This window comes from Erythrolamprus reginae, chromosome 3, assembly GCF_031021105.1.
Source record: "Erythrolamprus reginae isolate rEryReg1 chromosome 3, rEryReg1.hap1, whole genome shotgun sequence".
In the NCBI taxonomy this organism is placed as follows: domain Eukaryota; kingdom Metazoa; phylum Chordata; class Lepidosauria; order Squamata; family Dipsadidae; genus Erythrolamprus; species Erythrolamprus reginae.
This window is the reverse complement of record NC_091952.1, coordinates 258,506,895-258,520,790: the sequence shown is the minus strand read 5'-3', so window position 1 is coordinate 258,520,790 and position 13,896 is coordinate 258,506,895. Positions and strand designations below refer to the sequence as shown.

Genomic DNA, 13,896 nt, shown 5'->3' with positions numbered 1-13,896 from the left:
TATGTCTTACTATCGGGAAAACACGGTAGTACTGATAGAAACAGTTTGTGTCCAGGATGCGAGGGGTCAGTCAATATTTCCCCCGCCCTCTTTTGGACTCCTGTGCAGTCTACAAGTCCTCAGTGGGAGGCAGGTGGGCAGCCATTGTTTTGTTCTGCAGTTCTGATTCTCCTCTGAAGTCTGTGTGGGTCTGTTGGGTTGCAGAACCGAACCAGAGAAATGCAGGGGGTGGGGTGAATGATGCCGAGCCCCCCTCCCCTGCTGAGCACCTGAAGAGAAGAGAGTCCTGGGAAGTAGCCTTCTGCCCGGCTGCTTAGAGGGCAGGGATGACCTATCACCTTTATGGCACCGAGTGCGGAAAGGTCACACAGGCGCTGGCTGGGCATTCAGGCTCTGGTGCGCATGTGCCAAAGTGAAAGGCTGCAGATGTTTTTACTACCACACTGTGTCTGTGGGCATGGCTTATTTTGTGGGTGTGGCTTGCTGACCATGTGACCAGGTGGGAGTGGCTTGACAATCATGTGAGCCGCTCCAGGTCCTCGAAGAGGGGCAGCATACAAGTCTAATAAATAGGCCGTGCACATGAAGGACATCCAATCATTGTGCAGACATGCCAGCAGGGAGGTGATACGGAGCTGGGTCCAGGAGATTGTCAACGCTTCTCTGGGGAGGGGGTCCTTTCCGGATCCCTACAAGGAGGCACTTGTGCTCCCCCTCCTCAAGAAGCCGTCCCTGGACCCAGCCATTCTCAACAACTATCGTCCAGTCTCCAACCTTCCCTTTATGGGGAGGGTTGTTGAGAAGGTGGTGGCGCTCGAGCTCCAGCGGTCCTTGGAAGAAGCCGATTATCTAGGCCCTCAACAGTCGGGTTTCAGGCCTGGTTACAGCATGGAAACCGCTTTGGTCGCGTTGATGGATGATCTCTGGCGGGTCCGGGACAGGGGTTTATCCTCTGCCCTGGTGCTTCTCGACCTCTCAGCGGCTTTTGATACCATCGGCCATGGTATCCTTCTGCGCCGGCTGGAGGGGTTGGGAGTGGGAGGCACTGTTCTCCAGTGGTTCTCCTCCTACCTCTCTGGTCGGTTGCAGTTGGTGTCAGTGGGGGGTCAGAGGTTGACCCTGAGGTCTCTCCCTTGTGGGGTGCCTCAGGGCTCAGTCCTCTCCCCCCTGCTATTTTAACATCTACATGAAACCACTGGGGGATATCATCCAAGGGCATGGGTGCGGTATCATCAGTACGCAGATGATACTCAGCTTTACATCTCCACCCCATGTCCAGTCAACAAAGCAGTGGAAGTGATGTGCCGGTGTCTGGAGGCTGTTGGGGCCTGGATGGGTGCCAACAGACTCAAATTCAACCCTGACAAGGCAGAGTGGCTGTGGGTTTTGCCTCCCAAGGACAATTCCATCTGTCCCCGTGGATTGCACAAACGTCCTGACCACACACACACAGTCAAAGAGTCAGGCAGTTATGTGCATCTATCTGTTTGTCTGTTTATCCATCCACCCATCATCTCTCTGTCTATGTCATCTATCCATTATTTATCTGTTTATCACTGTCCACTGATCTATTCATCCATCCATCCATCTATCATCTTATCTGTCTGTCCGTCCATCTGTCCATCCACCCACTCACCAACCCACTCCTCTATCTATCTATCTATCTATCTATCTATCTATCTATCTATCTATCTATCTATCTATCTATCCATCCATATCTATCTATCGTTCTATCTATCGTTGTATCTATCTATCGTTCTATCTATTTATCATCTTATCTGTCCGTCCATCCATCCATCCATCCATCCGTCCGTCCCTCCCTCCCTCCCTCCCTCCATCCATCCATCCATCCATCCATCCATCATCTCTCAATATATATCATCTATCCATTATCTATCTGTCTGTCTCTGTCCATTGATCCATCCATCGATCCATCGATCCATTGATCCATCCATCATCTTACCTGTATAGATAGATAGATAGATAGATAGATAGATAGAAGAGAAAGAGAGATGACGGATGGATGGATGGATGGAAGAGAGAGATGATAGATAGATAGATAGATAGATAGATAGATGGATGGATGGATGGATGGATGGATGGATGGATGGATGGATGGATGGATGGATGGGACAGAAGAGTCATCATCTCCCACCTTCAACTCCAACATCTCTTAGCTCGGCGCTTGTGTCCGGAGAAGCCCCCTCCAAAGGCTTCCGAGAGCTGCTCAGCTGGATGCCTGCGGGGTGGGGGGAGAGGAGAGGAGGGTTCCCCCCCACGGCCTTTGTTGTCACTCGGGGTTCCTGCGCGCTCCCTCCTCCGCAGAAGAGTCAAGAAAGCCGCCCCGGGAAAGACAATAGCGCGCGGGCTTGTTCCTAGATATTTGTTAATTAGGGACATATGTCTCCTAAAGGAATCGTCGTGCAAGGGAGCGAAGGGGGGAGGGAGACCGTCTGCTCGCCATCTCCCCCCCCTCATTAGCATGAAACGGAGGCCATTGGCTCCAGAGCCGTGATGTCACGGGGGTGACTTGTAAACCCAAAGCGATGGGAGGGGGGAGGATTGTGAGCTTGGTTTGCGATCCCCTCCTTCGGCTGGAAAAGCGAGAGGGAGGGCGAAAATGCATGAGGGTGGGGGGGAGTGGGGAGGAAGGCGCCCGCGCGTCCACCGGAGCGCCTCCTGGTTCTCGCTGGGGCCCAAAGGAGCCGAGGAAGCACGGTATCAATGGGGCGCAGGGAACGGGGGCGGCGGGGATCCAAAGGTGGGAGGGAGCCGCAGAGCCAACCGGTGTCCACTTTCAGATGCCCAGCGCCTATTGACCGGCCCGAGGTTCCTCGGGTTGACTCCTCGCCCCCCCTCCCCCAAATCTCTGGGCCTGCTGAGGCAGGAGAGGCCAAGTTTATTTTTTATTTTTTTAATTTAATTTTATTTTATTTTTAAAATAAAATATTTTATTGATTGATTGATTGATTGATTGATTGATTGATTGATTGATTGATTGTTAGAGTTGGAAGGGACCATGCGGGTCATGAAGTCCAACCCCCTGCCTAAGCAGGAACCCTATAGCATCCCAGCCAAATGGCAGTCCAATCTCCTCTTAAAAATGTCCAGAGTATTGGAGTTCACAACCTCCGCTGGTAGGTTGATCGTTCTGACCGTCAGGAAGTTCTTCCTTGTCTCCATGTTGACTCTCTCCTTGGTGAGTTTCCAGCCGTTATTCCTCGTCCAGCCCTCCGGTGCCCTGGAGAATAAAGTGTCCTCCTCCTCTCTGTGGCAACCCCTTAAATACCTGTAGACAGCTATCATGTCCCCCCTGGCCCTTCTTTTCTCTAGGGGCTTTCCAGGCCCAGTTCCCGCAGTCTCTCTTCGTAAGTCTTGGTTTCTAGTCCCCTTGGCTTCTAGTTCCCAGCTCGAAAGGTGAGTGGAAGTGAGAGGGGTCTTAAGCCCAAAATACAGAAGGATGGGCGCTGTCTAACACAGTGTTTCCCAACCTTGGCAACTTGAAGATACAGGACTTGGACTTCAACTCCCAGAATTCCCCAGTCAGCAAATGCTGGCTGGGGAATTCTGGGAGTTGAAGTCCAAATATCTTCAAGTTGCCAAGGTTGGGAAACACAGATCTAGCAAAACGAAATTCAAGGTTGAAAAAAGTCAGGTTCTACATTTAGGCAAGAAAAACAAAATGCACAGGTAAAGTATATGTGGTACCTTGCTCAACAGGAGTAACTGTGAGAGGGATCTTGGAGTCCTGGTGGACAACCCTTTAAATCTGACCCAGCCGTGTGCAGCAGCTGCCCAAAAAGCCAACACAGTTCTAGGCTGCATCAACAGAGGGAGAGAATCAAGATCACGTGAAGGGTTAATACCACTTTACAAGGCCTTGGTGAGGCCACACTTGGAATATTTGCATTCAGTTTTGGTAGTCATGATGCAAAAAGGATGTGGAGACTCTAGAACGAGTGCAGAGAAGAGCCACAAAGAGGATGAGGGGATAAATGGAGGCTAAACATACGAAGAACAGTTGCAGGAACTGGGCAGGGCTAGTTGAATGTAAAGAAGGACCAGGGGAGACAGGATAGCAGCTCTCCAGTATCTCAGGGGTTTCCACAAAGAAGAAGGAGTCAAGCTATTCTCCAAAGCACCTGAGGGTAGAACAAGAAGCAATGGGTGGAAACTAAACAAGGAGAGAAGCAATTTAGACCTAAGGAAAAAAATCCTGACAGTCAGAACGGTTGATCAGTGGAACTGGAGTTGCCACCAGAAGTTGTGAATGTTCCAACACTGGAAGTTTTTAAGCAGATGTTGGATAACCCTTTGTCTGATGTGGGTCTCCTGCCCAAGCAGTGTCGTTGGTTGTTGTTTTTGTGGTTATTATTGTTGTGTGTTCGGGCAAGAGTAGTAGGTGCCTTGGGTGGCCAGACTGAATTTATTTATTAGGATTGGGATCTCTAGGCCGGTCTTTTCCAGCGGGCTCAGGGCGGCTTACAAGATAAATACAACATGTATGAAACCCCAACATAAAACCCAAGTCCAACCCCCCCCCCCATGCAATTGAAGCCCTTCCACCAGATTCACCCCACTCTCCAACATATTATCAACCAGAGCAGAAAACCTTTCGAAAGGCCAGGAGAGTGGGGGGCAGTGCGAATCTCATGGGGGGGGGAGTTGATTCCAAAGGACCAGAGCCACCACAGAGAAGGCCCTTCCCTTCTGCCCTGCAAATTAATACCATGAATTGCAGTCAGTCTGGCTGCTCTCCGCACCCCTTCTTTCTAGGGGGTCCTGCCCCCCCTTCCTCAGGCTGCCTCCCCAACCCTTACAACCGAAGGCAGCGCCCCCCCTCCAAAAATTCAGAGGGACTTTAATTTAATTTAATTTATTTATTATATTTCATTAGATTTATAAGCCGCTCAACTCCTCACAGACTCTGGGTGGCCTACATAAATACAACAATGTGTTACAATTAAAATTGATGAGCCAAGGTGGCGCAGTGGTTAGAGTGCTGTACTGCAGGCTGCTAAAGCTGACTGTGAGATTTGTAGGTCAGCGGTTCAAATCTCATCACCAGCTCAGGGTTGACTCAGCCTTCCATCCTTCTGAGGTGGGTCAAATGAGGACCCGGATTGTTGGGGCAATAGGCTGTTAAAAAGTGCTATGGTTAACATGTTGTAAGCCGCCCTGAGTCTGAGGGGAAGGGCGGCATAAAAAATTGAATAAATACATAAATAAAACCCCAAAACAAAACATTCATTCCATTCTTAGCCGGAGCAGAATACTATGGCTCAACAACCCTAGGCTTTCTGGGTTTTGCATGCCTTCCAGTAGGCTAGGAGGGCGGTGGTGGTGCAGATCTCCGGGGAAAATTGGTTCCATAGAGCTGGAGCTGCCACAGAGAAGGCCCCGCCCTGTAGTCCCACCACCACCAGTCGACACTGTTTGGTCAACAGGACTGAAGAAGGCCCATCCTGTGGGCCACTGATCAGAGTATGAGGCAGAAGACGGTCCTGTAAATAATTTGGACCTAATCCTAAACCATGTAGGGCTTTATAGGTGATAACCAACCATGGGGCCGGCCTGTGGTTTTCTGAAGGATGCTCCTGTCAAAGGGCTGGTTGGTCTTGGCTCCTTTGGAATTGCAGTGAGCATAAGTCCATTTTAAGGGCAGCTTCAAGGTTTCACTTTCCTTGTCCACACACACACACAAGCCATGAGTAAAGTCCTAGTTTCAGAGATGGGAGAGGGTCAGGATTTATACCTCACTTGGGTCTGAGGAAACAGTGAATTCAACCTTTCCTTCTGTCCGCGGTTCTTGCAACTAAGAATCCGCAAGGCGTTTGGCGGCCTACGAATCCCATAAATTAATAATAATAATAATAATAATAATAATAATAACAACAACAACAAGAAAAACAATAATAATTTATTAGATTTGTATGCGTCCTTTTCCGAAGATTCCAAAATAAATAAAACTCAAGTGATTCCTGAATTAATTGGTTCCATTCCATTCCTCTCCTCCCACCCCCACCCACCATAGTACATAAGAACCTAAGAGGAGCCCTGCTGAATCAGCCCAAAGCCCATGGAGTCCAGCATTCTGTGTCCCACAGTGGCCCCCCCAATCGTCCATGGGGATCTGGAGCAGAAAGAGAAGGCAAGACCCTCCCTTTCCCCATACCCCCAACCAATGGGACCCCAGGGAACCCTGCCTGCCTCCACCAACACAGAGCCGGACCTCCGTTTTAATCACCACCCATCATACACTCGGAATCCCTGAAGCCGAATCCATGAATACTTACACCAGATTTGGAATGAAAAGACGAAGCATCACTTCCTACCAGGAATGAGGGTTTAGGAGTGAATTTATTCAACCTTACACTGGGCTTCTAAAATCAAATGTAATAATAATGTTAGAAAATTACCAGTAAATCCCCCCCCCCCTAAAATACAATCAAAGCATAAAACAGCAGCTTAAAGTTGTGCATAGATACAAAAACGGAACAGCCATATCCAGGTTTTTTTTAAAAAAAATCCCAGGCGTTTAATATCAGCCGAAAGTAGAAATGAAGACCACCAGGAAGGAACTACCGAGACCCCCTGAGCTCCAAGAGGGTCCGGGGTCTGATCCGGGTCTTGAAAAGTTTGCTTAAGACCAACGGCGGGGCGTCTTGGACAGGGGGGCTCACGAGCGCCAAGGCTGCCCGAGAAAACCCTACTTTGGCCCGGGCTGCGGTTCTGGCCGAGGAGACGTGGCGAAAATGCCGGCACTCGGCTGCAGCCAACGGATCGAAGCCTCTAAGCGCCCCTCCCTCGCCTCCCCCCCCCGTTACTGACAGCCTGCGGCTCCCGCCCTCGCCCGATCCACAGGCGCCTCTGCCCCTCGTCACCTGCTCCGCGAGCCCCCCCCCGCGTTTTCCTTTCCACAAAAGAATAAAGGCCCGCTGGACTCTCACCTCATTAAAAAGTGAGCGCTGCGCTCCTTTTATCGCCTCCCGGAGCCCACAGGTCCTCCCGGCGCTCCGTCCCATAAATCACAGCCCGGGAGTCGAACGGGGGGAGGGGAGATCAGAAAGATGGCCCCCTCCCCCCTTCGTTAGCCAGGACTAGTGGACCCGGGCGGGCGCTGGAATCAGGCAAAACTTCCTTCTCTTGAAGAGGGAGAGTCCCAGATTTTTTTCCCCAACAGGACGCGCCCCCCCCCCCCGCGAAGACCTAATATGTTGCGCCTCCTCCTCCGCCCCCTCCCACTCGCCTGTTGTCTGTCCTCGGCGTTTCCCTCCCCAGCCCCGAAGCCCAAGGCGAGAGAGGGGAGGCTTTTCCAAAAAGACCGCGCAGGAGGCGACTCACACCAGCATCACAAATCATTCCGTCTCAGCGCGGCTCCCGAGAGAGGCTCCCCCCCCCCTTTGATGGATTAAATTAAGCGCTTCCATTTCCGTCCACCACCTGATCGCCGCATTATAAAATCCCAACAGCTGATCCGCGGATCTTCCAGAATACCCGGCGCCCGCAAAGCGGAGGGAGGCTGCGGCAAGGAAGGAAGGAAGACGGGCGGGCAGCTGTCCGGTGCTGAATGAGGAACCCCCAGCCGGCCCGCAACTACCGCCCCCCCCTGCCGCCCCCCCTTTCGCCGCCCGCCCCAAAGCGGAACGCCCGTGCCAATCGCAGCGCACACGCGGGCTCGGAGGCGCGCGCATTCCCGACCCGCACTGGAGGAGAGAGAGCACCGGCGGAGGGGAGGGGGGGACGAGCCGACCGGCCAAAGACACCGAGCCGCAGCCGTGCTGGAGCGGGCGAGCGAGCGAGCGGCCGGCCGGGCTAAGGCAACCAAGGCAAGCGCGGCCTCGGCGGCGCCCCGAGCGGGGCCAAAGCGGAGCGCCGGGGCCGGCCGGGAGCTGTCCAGGGTGCTGACTCCTCCGCCGGCCGCCTCTTATGAACCAGCGCGGCGCCGGCCGTGACATTCCGAACTCCGGGGGGGCTCCAGAGCCGAGCTGGAGGGCAAGCGAGCGGCCTGCCGGAGAGGCGCAGCCTTGCCTCGCACAAAAGACGCCGCCGCCGCGGGAAGGACGACCGGCGCGGCGCAATCGCCCAGGCTGGAGACCTCCGCTCAGTTCAGGCCTTCGGAAGCGGCGGCAGCCCATAAAGCCATAGCCCCCGCGGCGCCCCGGAACCCCCGGGCCTCCTTCCCCCGCGGCGGGCTCGTTCTTCCGCGCCTTCGGCTGCCTTTCCTCTGACCCCCCCCCCCCAACTCCCTCCCTCCCTCCGCCTCTTCTTCCCCCTTTCTTTGGATCGCCTCCCCCCCCCCGCCCGCCCGCCCGGAACCCATCGGCGGAAGCTGCGGGGGCGCCTTTCTCACATTCCGGGGGGAGTCCAGAGAACCATGCCCAGATCCTTCCTGGTGAAAAAGGTCAAACTTGACGATTTCCCTTCGGCGGACCTCGAGAATTCCTACAGCAGATCGCGGACCGACTTCAACTCCCGGATCCATGACAAGGGTGAGGAGGGGGGACGGCGCGGGTGGGCGAGGAGGGGGTCGGCCTCCAGAGGGGCCAAGGGCGGGCGGCCGTCTTCCCCGCGCCCCGGTTCGGAAACTCCGAGGCAGCAGGCCGCGGGCACCACGGCGCGAGCGAGGCAGGGCGCGGGGTGTGTGTGTGTATTGGGGGGGGGGGGGCTAACCGGGCGAAGGAGCGCCGTCTCCCTATTCTGGAATGCGGGAGAGCCATATTGAGCGGCTCTGCGCCCGCCTGCCTGGCTCGCGTTGGCGTTGACTCGGCACCTTTGGATGGGACGCAGCTTGCGGGGAGGAGGCGCGCGGGGGTGGGTGGGCGGCAGGCCGGCCTCTTTCCAAGGGGATCCCGCCGGGCGAGAGGTATGCGCGCGGGAAGGACGAGGGGGGGGGCGCGGGCGGTGGGAGGCATTTCGCCGCAGTGGCGCCTGCTTTGCCAGCGGGGCCTTTTGTCTCTCTCGCGCGGCGGCGAGTCCAAGGGCAAAGCGCGCGGCTGCCTCCAACAGGCCGCTTCCCCTTGGAGGGGGGGGGGTGTCCGCGCTCTTGGGGAAGGACCCCCCTCCCCTCCTCTTCGTAGTCAGAGCGGAGGATGCATCCCACCCGCCCTCCGGCCCAGGGAAGCCCCCTTCCTGCCCGCTTTTGTTCGGGCCAACGTTGGCTGCAGCATGTTGCGTAATCGTCAATGGGGGGGGGGGGGAGGGAGGGTGATTAGCTTCCGCAACGCTGCGGCCCCCCCTCCCCACCCGCGGTGCCTTTGGTCTCCTGCAGAGTTGACCTTGAGGGAGGGTGGGGGGAGGGGGCGAGGAGAGGATGCCTCGCTCCTCTTCCTCGCTCTACGCCTCCCATCCTTCCCGTTCCCCTCCAAGCCGCTCTTCGGTGTGCCCCCCCCCGGTCGTTTTCTGGCCCAGCAGCCGCAGGTGGACGGACTGGGAAACGGCTCTAAGGACGGAGCACTGCGGATCTTGCCCGGGCGTGCTTGGAGAGGGATGCGGGGCGCGGGGAGGCCTCCTCCGCACCCCGCTTGTTGCCTCTACTAAGTGGGGAGCTCTGCAGCCGAGCCCCGAAAGCATCCATTGTGCAGCGGTCGCCCCTGTCAGGGGGTCTGTGCTAAAGGGGGTCTCCCTCCTGCCTCCTCTCCGCCCCGCACCTCTGTCTTGAGAAGGATGCGGGCCGCGGGGTGGGGGTGGTGTTCTCCGGATCCCGCTTGTTGCCTGTCCTAAGGGGGGAACTCTGGAGAGCAGCCACTGCGGAGCGATCTCCCTTATGAGGGGTCTGTGCTAACGGGGGTCCCCTCCTGCCTTTTCTGCCCCCCTCCCTCCTCTGTCTCTTGGCCCTCCTCCCTCCCCCTCCCCTCCATCCCGCAGGTGGCTACATCAGCGAGTACATCGCGCCGTCCTCGGTGTACGAGGCGGAGGGCGAGAACGGGCTCAAGGTGCCCCCGCCGACGGGCGTCATCTACCCGGGGACTCACGGCGACTCGGACCAGGCCGACAGCCCGCACTCCGCCTTGGCCGGAGGCTACATCAACGGCGACGCGGCGGTGAGCGAGGGCTATGCGGTCGACGCCTTCTTCATCACCGACGGGCGCTCGCGGCGCAAGGCGACGGTGGTGGGCGGCGGCGGCGGGGCGGGGGGCGCCGGGGTGGGGGTCTCCCGCCTGGGCCAGCCCACTCCCTCCGCCGGGCAGCCTCCCCCGCCGCCGCCCCCGGCTCCGCCGCCCGCGCAGCGCCACACCTGCAGCGAATGCGGCAAGACCTACGCCACCTCGTCCAACCTGAGCCGGCACAAGCAGACGCACCGCAGCCTGGACAGCAAAATGGCCAAGAAGTGCCCGACGTGCGGCAAGGTCTACGTCTCCATGCCGGCCATGGCGATGCACCTGCTGACGCACGACCTGAAGCACAAGTGCGAGGTGTGCGGCAAGGCCTTCAGCCGGCCGTGGCTGCTGCAGGGCCACATGCGCTCGCACACGGGCGAGAAGCCCTTCGGCTGCGCGCACTGCGGGAAGGCCTTCGCCGACCGCTCCAACCTGCGCGCCCACATGCAGACCCACTCGGCCTTCAAGCACTTCCGCTGCAAGCGCTGCAGCAAGACCTTCGCCCTCAAGTCCTACCTGAACAAGCACTACGAGTCGGCCTGCTTCAAGGGCGCCGTCCCGCCGCCGCTCAGCCCGCTCCAGGCCTGAGCCCCGCCGGGCGCAGCAGCAGCGCCGCCGCCCCCTCCTCCTCCCCTTCCCGCCGCTCAGCCCGCTGGGGGCCTGACCCGAGAGCAGCGCCTTCCTCCTCCTCCAGCTGCCCCTCCCCTCCTCCTAGCCACCCCCCCCCTGCCGCTTCGCCCTCAAATCCTACCTGAACAAGCACTACGAGTCGGCCCGCTGGAGGCCTGACAGGAGCGCAGCGCGGCGCCTTCCTCCTCCTCCTCAGGCTGCCCCCCTCCCCCCGCCCCCTCCTCAGGCTGTCTCCTCCTCCCCCCCCCGCAGCTCAGCCCGCTCCAGGCCTGACCCCGACTCAGCGCGGCGCCTTCCTCCTCCTCAGGCTGCCCCCTCCTCCTCCCACCGCCGCTCAGCCCGCTGGAGGCCTGACAGGAGCGCAGCCAGGCTGCCCCCTCCTCCTCCAGACTTCCTCCTAACCCCCCCCCGCCGCCGCCGCTCAGCTGGCGTGAGGCTTGACCCGAGCCTTCCTCCTCCTCAGGCTGCCCCCTCCTCCTCCTCCCGACTTCCTCCTCCTCCCCCCACCCTGTCGCCGCTCAGCTGGCGTGAGGCTTGACCCGAGCCTTCCTCCTCCTCAGGCTGCCCCCTCCTCCTCCTCCCGACTTCCTCCTCCTTCCCCCACCCCGTCGCCGCTCAGCTGGCATGAGGCTTGACCCGAGCGCAGCGCGGCGCCTTCTTCCTCCTCCTCAGGTTGCCCTCTCCTCTTCCTCCCCACCCCCTCCCCGCCCCGTGAGGGCGGGGGCAGCCCGAAACGCCCAGCGCCTCACCTGGACAGGTAACCTCCCTCCTTCCCCCCTTCCAGCCGCAGCCTGCTCCCCCCTCCCTTCCCTGCTCCCGCGGAATGACCGGACCGACCCCTCCACCCTCCCGCGAGCGACCCTCGACGAGGCGCCGGTTGGTTTCCTTCCTTCCTTCCACGAAGCTGCCGAATTTCTATTTTCCTAAATGTTTACGTTATACACCTTATTATTGATTTCGCTGTTTTGAGAGGGAAAACAAGGGACAGCAAAGGGGGGAGAGAGAGAGAGAGAGAGAGAGAGGTAGGTATTTTCACTCGGAGGCGGTCTTGTTTATTTATCCATATTTATTGATATTTATTTAATTTATTTGATTTTAACTTAACGAATGTATTCATTTCTTTTACCTGTTGGGTTTATTGCGCGGGGCAGTGCCCCCTCCCTCCCTCCCTCCACGTTGCACTTTTGTTGGATTTTTAAAAAAATTATTTTATTGCTTTTAAAAGCCGAGCCGACTATTTGCACCGCTGTTGACTTCCAATCCGTACGTTTGTTGCCAAGACTTCTTTACTATGCCAAAGTCTACGTCACTTTTTGAAAGGGGGGGGGGACGAGGAAACCAGGACTGGCCGTTCTTTCGTGTTAAGTTTTTCCTTCTTCTTTCCCCCCCCTTTTGCTCCCCCCCCTTTTCCGGGTCGGGGCGAGGGTGGGGGCGGGGGTGAGACGATCGCCATCCTTTCTATAACGCGGGATTTTTTGCATGCAACCAGGAAATGTATTTAAATCTATGCCAATTTGATGATGCTTTTTAAAAATTATTACGATGGATTTTTTCGTTTGTAAACACCTTAACATCACTTTTGTTTTTTTCCTTTGCCAAACTTTTAGATGATGATGATGATTATGATAATAATAATAATAATAATAGTCTATTTGAGGGCAATATTCTCCTACTGAACTAATAGAAGCAATAATTAACGTTAATGCATGTTATTTTTAAGACAATAGTAATACTGAGGAATCAGGTAAACTTTTAATCCAACTTCTTAATAGCAACGGATATCAGGGACTTTGCCAGTGTAGTGAACTCGAGTTAATGAGGCGAATCTTCCTCCTTCTTCTTCTACTTCTTCTTCTACTTCTTCTCTCCTCTTTTAATGAATGCACACTGCCTGCCTTCTTCGACTTTTCTTCTTCCCAGTAGCTTAGTCAAGTCTCCGAGCTTGTAAGCGCTTGCCTGGCCGGAGATCTACGAGCAACACCCCGCCCGAATCATCCCCCCCCATTCCCCACCCCTGCCCCGTGGCTTTCCGGCTTTGCCAGCCCCACTCCGGCCTCGGGGGGTCGACGTGGAGGGGGCCTGGGATGCAACCCAGAAGCGGGGCAACGCCTCTGTTCCCCGTCTTCCCCCCAGCTGGAGCCTGCACCCCCCCCCAACGGGCCTTCCGCCCCATTCGGTGGAGAGATGCCGCAGTGGGTACGATTTCTCGGGTCTCCCCCGGGTCAAGTCTGCCTCCCGGTCAGCTGCCGGGTCGTTGATGGCTCCGGCTGAGCCCCCCACCCTCCCTCCCAAGGCTGGGCCCTCTGGCACGGCGGCCTCTTCCGACCCCCCCCTTCCACGCAGGAGCCTTTCGCCCACGTCACGGGCCCGCGTGGGGATGGTGGTGGAAGGAAGACATTGCCTTCCGCTAAGAGCGTTCAGCCCCTGAAAGCCACGAGGACCCCCCTCCCGTGCACCTTCTCTCCCACTCTAAGCACTACTCCCCCCCGTAGGTCTTTCCATTTTATGAATAATAACTTAAGAGAAAAAAAACAAAACAGCACAAAAGAATAAAAAAATACCTTAATAGAAAAATCAGGTAGAAGGAACTTGTATTAGCTAGCACCTCCTGTTTTTTGTACTTAAGATAATTAACGATGCTACTAGAACAATGACTTCTAATAATAACTAATAATATTGCTATTAATACTCCCTCTTGCTGACTTTAAGAAAAAAGGGAAAGCGACGCGGATGCTTTGTAAATACCGTTTGGAAATTTACACGACTTTTTACAAGCTGTTAAAAAAATAGAGAGAGAATATTCTGAGCCTGTTTGCGGGGCGGGTGGGGGGAAAAAGAAGCGAAGCCCGAAACTCTTCCCGGGAAGAGGAGACGGACTGTCCGAGCGGCCAGGATGCGCGCCCGAGGCGGATGGTGGAGGCGGACGCTGAGCGGCGGACCAGAAAAGCACAATTCGCACACCGTGTCCTGCAGCATTTCACAACGAATAAGAAGCATTATAATAATAATAATAATAATAATAAAAAGAGAGATACTCTTGTAGTACACCCGGCGTGGCGCCTTCTTTCTCCGCGCGAGCTCTGCACACGCTCCCGGGCACCGTCGAGCCTGGGAGCTCAGCCACGAAGCAAAGGAGCCACCACGAAGTTGGCTCCTTCCCTGGCTC

At 56.4% G+C, this 13,896-nt stretch overlaps 1 protein-coding gene across 1 annotated transcript; it reads left to right on the top strand.

Moving 5' to 3' along the window:
* Nucleotides 1–8,377: 8,377 nt before the first annotated feature.
* On the top strand, nucleotides 8,378–10,688 carry SCRT1 (scratch family transcriptional repressor 1). Its single transcript, XM_070749316.1, has 2 exons — nucleotides 8,378–8,492; nucleotides 9,868–10,688. The coding sequence occupies exons 1-2, from the start codon at nucleotides 8,378–8,380 to the stop codon at nucleotides 10,686–10,688; spliced, it is 936 nt and encodes a 311-aa protein (XP_070605417.1).
* Nucleotides 10,689–13,896: the final 3,208 nt, after the last annotated feature.

What these genes read in the sequence shown, in the direction of transcription:
- SCRT1 (XM_070749316.1), top strand. Translation starts at nt 8,378, where the DNA reads ATGCCCAGATCCTTCCTGGTGAAAAAGGTCAAACTTGACGATTTCCCT. An exon ending in CTCCCGGATCCATGACAAGG is followed by an intron (nt 8,493 to 9,867) that starts GTGAGGAGGGGG and finishes TCCATCCCGCAG; the next exon opens with GTGGCTACATCAGCGAGTAC.